A 6,014-nucleotide genomic window follows, 5' to 3' on the forward strand; every position below is an offset into this window, starting at 1 on the left:
CTCTCTCCAACAGGTCCAGGTCTTTTTTATGTTGGGGGCCCCACATCTGAACACAGTACTCCAGGTGGGGTCTCACAAGAGCAGAGTAGAGGGGGAGAATCACCTCCTTCGACTTGCTGCTAATGCTTCTTTTGATGCAGCCCAGGACACGGTTCACTTTCTGGGCTGCAGGCGCACACTGACACTCATGTTGAGCTTCTCATCCACCAATACCCCCAAGTCCTTCTCCTCAGAGCTGCTCTCTATCCACTCTCCGCCCAGCCTGTATTTGTGCTTGGGATTGCCTCGACCCACATGCAGGACCTTGCACTTGGCCTTGTTAAATTTCATGGGGTTTGCATTGGCCCACCTCTCAAGCCTGTCCATTCATTCGTTAAGGCTTCTCCTTCAAATTAAATAATCTGCTTTCCAGTCCAACGTGTCAACACCTTTCTGCTCAAACTCTTCAACCGCCAATTTGCATCTGTATTGCTCTTCCTTTTTTGACTTCTGGTCACTTCAACCCAACACTGTGTCTTATGGCTGGAGTATGTCCCCAAACTCTGCTTGTCTTCCTGAAACAAAACTCTATCTCCTGTCTTGTCCTCAGCTGGCTTGGAAGTGGTTGACTCCTGGCTGTAGCCCAGCAGCAACATAGCTACCATGACTCTTCAAAAGGGAATATTTTTTTGTGTATGCATAAGCCCTCCATTCCACTGTGCCAGTCTGTGATTTAACAACCTGCTCGAGTTATAATGAAGGAATAAGCTTTCAGGAGTACTGTTTATTCCTTTGTCATCCCTGCCCTCTTAGAGAGTACATAAATTTTGGTATAATCTGTGTACCAGTACCAAGTAATGGGTACATAGTAGAAGGATTTAAGCTTGTGGACACTTGGTTGATTGCTATAGGCTGTTTCAGGTTTGAGTTATTGCCAATTAGATAAGCCATGTAACTGGACTGCATGCACATTCAGGCCTTTCTGGGTTGTGTGGTAACGCGTTGTTAATATGAGCCGCCTTGGTGGATCTTACTGTTTTCATGCATGTTCCCTCTTTTATTTTGTGTTCAGCTACTGTAGCTCAGCTGATTAGTAGTCATATGAGCCACATGTTTTTATGTTTATATCCTTACTGTTTCTAATATAAGATCTTTCAACACTGAGATAGAAAAGTAAAAATAGCTATTGAGTATCTGCAGAAAAAACCATAATTAGGGTATGTGAGGGAGGTGGCAGACAATTTTTTTTAAAAAAGTGTGTCCTTGTAGAAGAAGGCTACCTGGCTCGTGTTAGGTAAAAATTTTTCCTAGTATAGTAAATAACAGAGCTGACTTTGTGATTTGTGAATTCTGTCTCCTTGACCATTTTATTGGGCCTTTTTAAAAGCATGTAAAGCTTTCAGGAAAGTGAGTTGGGAATCTAAATCAGTTAAGTCCTGTTCATGCAGTATTTCCTAGGCGGGCACAGACATGGTCTTTCAGCACTTTATGTTGAGAAAAGACACTCTCTTTTCTGTACTGGTACTGTTTTTATCTGTAGAGTGACTGCAAGATGAACAAGTCAGTGTCTCCAGAGAAAAAAATATCTTGTCAAATATTTGTAGTATTATCTGAAATATGTTGTTTCATATACTGTGTCTCAATGAATTAACTGTCATCTTTGTTTTGTCAGCTGGACATATTATGCAATGAAGAGATTCTTGGCAAGGACCACACGCTCAAGTTTGTAGTTGTTACTAGATGGAGATTTAAGGTATGACACAGTGGTTCCAAGTAAATTATGAAGCGGACAAAAAAGTGTTTTAAAAGTAGGCATAATTTGGAACTATACTGCAGTAACTGCAAATTCAATAAAAATATACTTTAATAAATATCTAATACAGCATCCTTAAACACCCAGTGTTAATTTTGTTTCCAAGAAAGTGAAGGAAAGGGGAATTAAGTAGTAATTGCAAGGGAAAAGGGAACACTGCATCAGCTGTCAAATTGTTGTCAAGTCTGACAAAAGTGGAAGCCACAAGAAAGCATTATTTTTATCTATTTCAGGTAAAACTGGTTTTAACCTACGTAGTTAATTGTGGTGCAGAAAAGGCAGAAATTTCTAACACAGTTCTTTTCTGTAGCTCAAGAAGGCTGTTTTACTTCTAAAAGAGAGGCAGTAATTGCAATCCTTCTCTGCTTTGGTTAAGGAAATGTCTAGCAACATTTAATAGGTGGACATAGACAAAGCTGGTTAAAAATGTCTGAGTACATCTTTGACTTGCTTATTATGGTTTCTTTAAACAACTTCCTTGAAACTGAACAGTGGAGCATTCATTCTCAGTATTAATTATCACATTCATAATGGCAACTCAAGTGAAATGGGTGTAAGAATGAATTGCAAAATTGAACACTTAGGAGGCAAGTCACATGTACAGAGCCAGTGTATCTGTATTTGGAGATATTTGAAGTAGGAGTTAGTATTCACAATGGACAAGCAACACAGAGCTTACAGTGTACACTGAGGTAGAACTACTTAATGGCTTCAGCTGCATATCTAGAAGAGGTGCAGGTGGGAGCAGGGAAGTGTTTTCCTGTCTTTGTGGAGAAAAATAATTGACTTGTGTAAGAGTCGGAGGATTGAAGTCAACGGTCAGTTTGAAATGTGGAGAGGTCACAAGTAGAATCCTACTGGAATCTGTTTTGTGTGATGTTCCTGAATGACCTGGAAAGAGATTTGAGTGACAGTAACAGTGCACTGACTACGTAGTGGTTATTTAGAATAGTGAAGGTAGATTGATGACAAAGAATTGAAGCTAGCCATTATAGTTTTGAGTGACAGGTGATTAATGAGTACTTTAAGTTCAATGTAGGTAAACATAAAAGGATACAAAGAAAATGTTTGAGATTTTTATGGGGGGGCAGAGAGGGGAAGAGAACCAAACAAGAGCATCACATTGATGTGCATCTGTACAAGTCTACTATTCACTTTTATTGTGGAAGTATGTGAGTCACATGGAAAAGGGCACTGTAAACTGCCTTCTCAAATGAAGGAGGTGGGGGCTTTAGAATGAAACTGGGAGGTGGTAGGGCCAGAACAAACAAGAGGAAGCAATTCGTTACATGAGACAGGGAACTCATTGGTGCAAGATTTTGTGTATGTTAGAAGTTTACCTATTCATAAAAAAGCAATGGATACATTCACAGAAGAGAATCAAGTGAGCTGTTAAATATGACATTCCACGTGCTTTTATGCTGCATTCTAGACACCTGCATTTCTCTCTTACTGGGGATGGGTTTTCCAAGTCAAACAGACGTAGTACAACTGCTGTTAATGGTGATCAGCTTTTGAGATAAAAAGGAAAGGATTATTCATCTCTTGTTTGGGTTCCACAGATGAAAATGCATCGTCTTTGTCTTGGTGAAATTGAAGAATTGGTGAAGGTCAGATCGCTACTCTGATAGATCATTTCAGCTTTAGTTTATGAAACAAAAGTTTTGCCTACTGAACAGATTAGTTCTGGTTTTGTTTCTTAACTTATTTGATATTTCTGTCTTGCAGAAAGCACCTCTACTGCTACATTACAGACCCAAAATGGACTTGCTGTAAGAGAACTTTATTGTCCTCCTGGACAGAGTATTTTGCAGAGAATATCATCTGGCACCTTCTTAGTGCATCACTAATCACATGACACAAACCAGCTGAATTTTGGAAGACTGTAGTGCTTTCATAGCGTTCTTCTGAATATTTCTTCTAAGGATGTGTTACCTAGATTTCTGGACAGAAACTATTTATACTTTTTTTGTATGGAAGGAAGAAGTCGCAACTCAACAAGACACTACCAGCACTAAGTTTACAGATACTGAAATCACTTCACAGTTCCATGTAGCTCAGACTGATTTATCTCTTACAGTTACAAAAAAATAAGTTAGAATGTTGTGGGATGATTTTGAGATGTTGCTTTTGACACCAAGTTTCATTTAGTTGCTTTTCACATTCTGAATCTTTAAAAACTATATTTTTACAAAGTGTTGTTGTCTTATATAGTATGCCTGATTGCATTTGCTTTATTCAAGTTGTTCTGTAGAGCATTGAACATACCTAATGATATAGTGAATGGTGATAAATTATTATGCTGCATTGAAGACTTCTGAAAATCTGGGAAACCAATATTTGCCATTTTTGCCCAGTTATTGCTTTCTCTCACTTTATATATTAGTAAAGTTTTGATACTCCCCTATGCATGTTGATTTGGTAAGATGAATAGAAATAATTTCAGTTTATTTTAATGTGCCCTGATATTTTGCTGTGGCGTAAATTGCACCACATAATGACAAATACTCAAAAGTGCTAGATTTGTGAACCTTTTAAAATATAAACATTCCTTATGTAGTTGTGGCTTGCAGAAATCAGTTTCTGATTTAGAGAGAATTTGCTCTCACTAGCTATTGATACAGAGGCTCTTTGGCAACTTTGGGTGATATTGCACAGTTTTCACTTCACCGATCATTACAAGCAGCTTTATATTTCCTTTACCAGTTTTCTTATGAAACCATAGCATTTTCTTTAGCACAATTTCTAGCTGCCTAGGGGCCAGGGGGTAGAGGGACGGTCAGACAAGATCATTTTAGCACCTTCTGTCCTTAACTGGTAATTTTGCTTGCATCAGCCCTAATGGATGCAAGGTAATACACATACATGTTTGTATGTGTGCATAGATCTATACACAGATATAACTGTATATGTTACAGAATGCACCCTCAATAGCATCTATCAGGATTCACTGCACTGTTTGAAAGGCTGTTTTAAATAGTTGGCTTTTTAAAAACAGGAGTTGAAAGTGATTTCTGCAAGCTGTACACGGTATAGCATATGTAGTATGATTGTGAGAGTATTTGTCTGACACAGTTGTTAAGTCACTAAAAATAGGCTATGCCATAGTATTGGCAGTATGTGAGCACAGAATGAAAGGGAGCCTACTGAACTGTGGCGATGGAAAGGAGAGCCACAAAAAGGCCAAAAAGTGCTGCTGTTCTTGCAGATGAGGGTATAGAATAGCTGTATTTCAATGTTTGGATTAGGCAGAACTCCACATCTGGGCTGGGTGGCTGGGTTTGTTGGGTGGTGTGTGGTGTGTGAATGCGTACGAGCAATGGAATTGAACTTGGCTCTGGTCTTACCTTACTGTTAGTAGACTCAGGTACATGTGTTTAGGGTTTTTTTCCTGTCTTTAACATTGCTTGAACTGGCAGAAGAGAACAAATGAGTTCATGGGTCTACCATTTTTATAATCTTTTAATGAAACAGTGAGTGCAGGTGGTATGGATTTGTACACAAACTAACATACTGGGCCTTTTTGGAGCTGTTTGTATGGTTGTTACTGTCCTAGTGTAAATAAGGGAGTGGCTCTAGCCAGTGAGGCACTCAGAGTATGAACAGGGCTGTGTCCACCCTCTGTGCACCCTGAGTATACAGGCACTGGCTGCACCTGTTGTAGACATGAAATTAAAGCCACCAGACAGCATTCTGACTAACCACCTTAATCAGGAGATATATATACATCTATATACATAAAAACAAGTATGTATACGTGAGATCTGTCTACCTCAGAATGTGTGTACTGCAGAAACTTTTTGTATGACTAGGTATTGATGCAGTGCTGTTAAAGTACATTGGGATTTTAGTACTTTCCTGCATACTTGTGCAACTGAGAAAATAGGAACAGGCAAATTCAGAAACCTTGCAAATCCATCTCTTGCTGTAATGATCTACAGTACAGAACATATATTTATAATTTTATAAGCATCATTAGAATCCCTTGAATTTGTTATGGTGCTATTGAAAACTCTGTTTATACCTATATGGATACATACATTCAAGCCAGTATTAATACCTACAGCTGCTTTTTTTTTTCCTTGTAGTTGTGTGTAACTGCTTTTGCAATGCGTTTAATCTGATAAAACCTCACCAGTAAAAACAAAAAAAAAAACCACAAAACCACCCCATTATTTTTCTAAATCACGTGTCACAACATCTTCGCTACAGAAACTCTTTC

At 38.6% G+C, this 6,014-nt stretch overlaps 1 protein-coding gene across 1 annotated transcript in view; it reads left to right on the forward strand.

The window, feature by feature from the left end:
- PCGF3 (polycomb group ring finger 3) overlaps positions 1 to 4,027 on the forward strand; it is a 17,701-nt gene extending 13,674 nt beyond the window's left edge. The window contains exons 7-8 of the mRNA XM_010076321.1: positions 1,652 to 1,732; positions 3,521 to 4,027. Coding sequence (XP_010074623.1) covers positions 1,652 to 1,732; positions 3,521 to 3,568 — 129 coding nt within the window. The 3' untranslated portion in view covers positions 3,569 to 4,027. The remainder of the gene's footprint in view (positions 1 to 1,651; positions 1,733 to 3,520) is intronic.
- The last annotated feature ends 1,987 nt before the right edge of the window (positions 4,028 to 6,014 follow it).

Source organism: Pterocles gutturalis, unplaced genomic scaffold (genome assembly GCF_000699245.1).
Source record: "Pterocles gutturalis isolate BGI_N339 unplaced genomic scaffold, ASM69924v1 scaffold21233, whole genome shotgun sequence".
In the NCBI taxonomy this organism is placed as follows: domain Eukaryota; kingdom Metazoa; phylum Chordata; class Aves; order Pterocliformes; family Pteroclidae; genus Pterocles; species Pterocles gutturalis.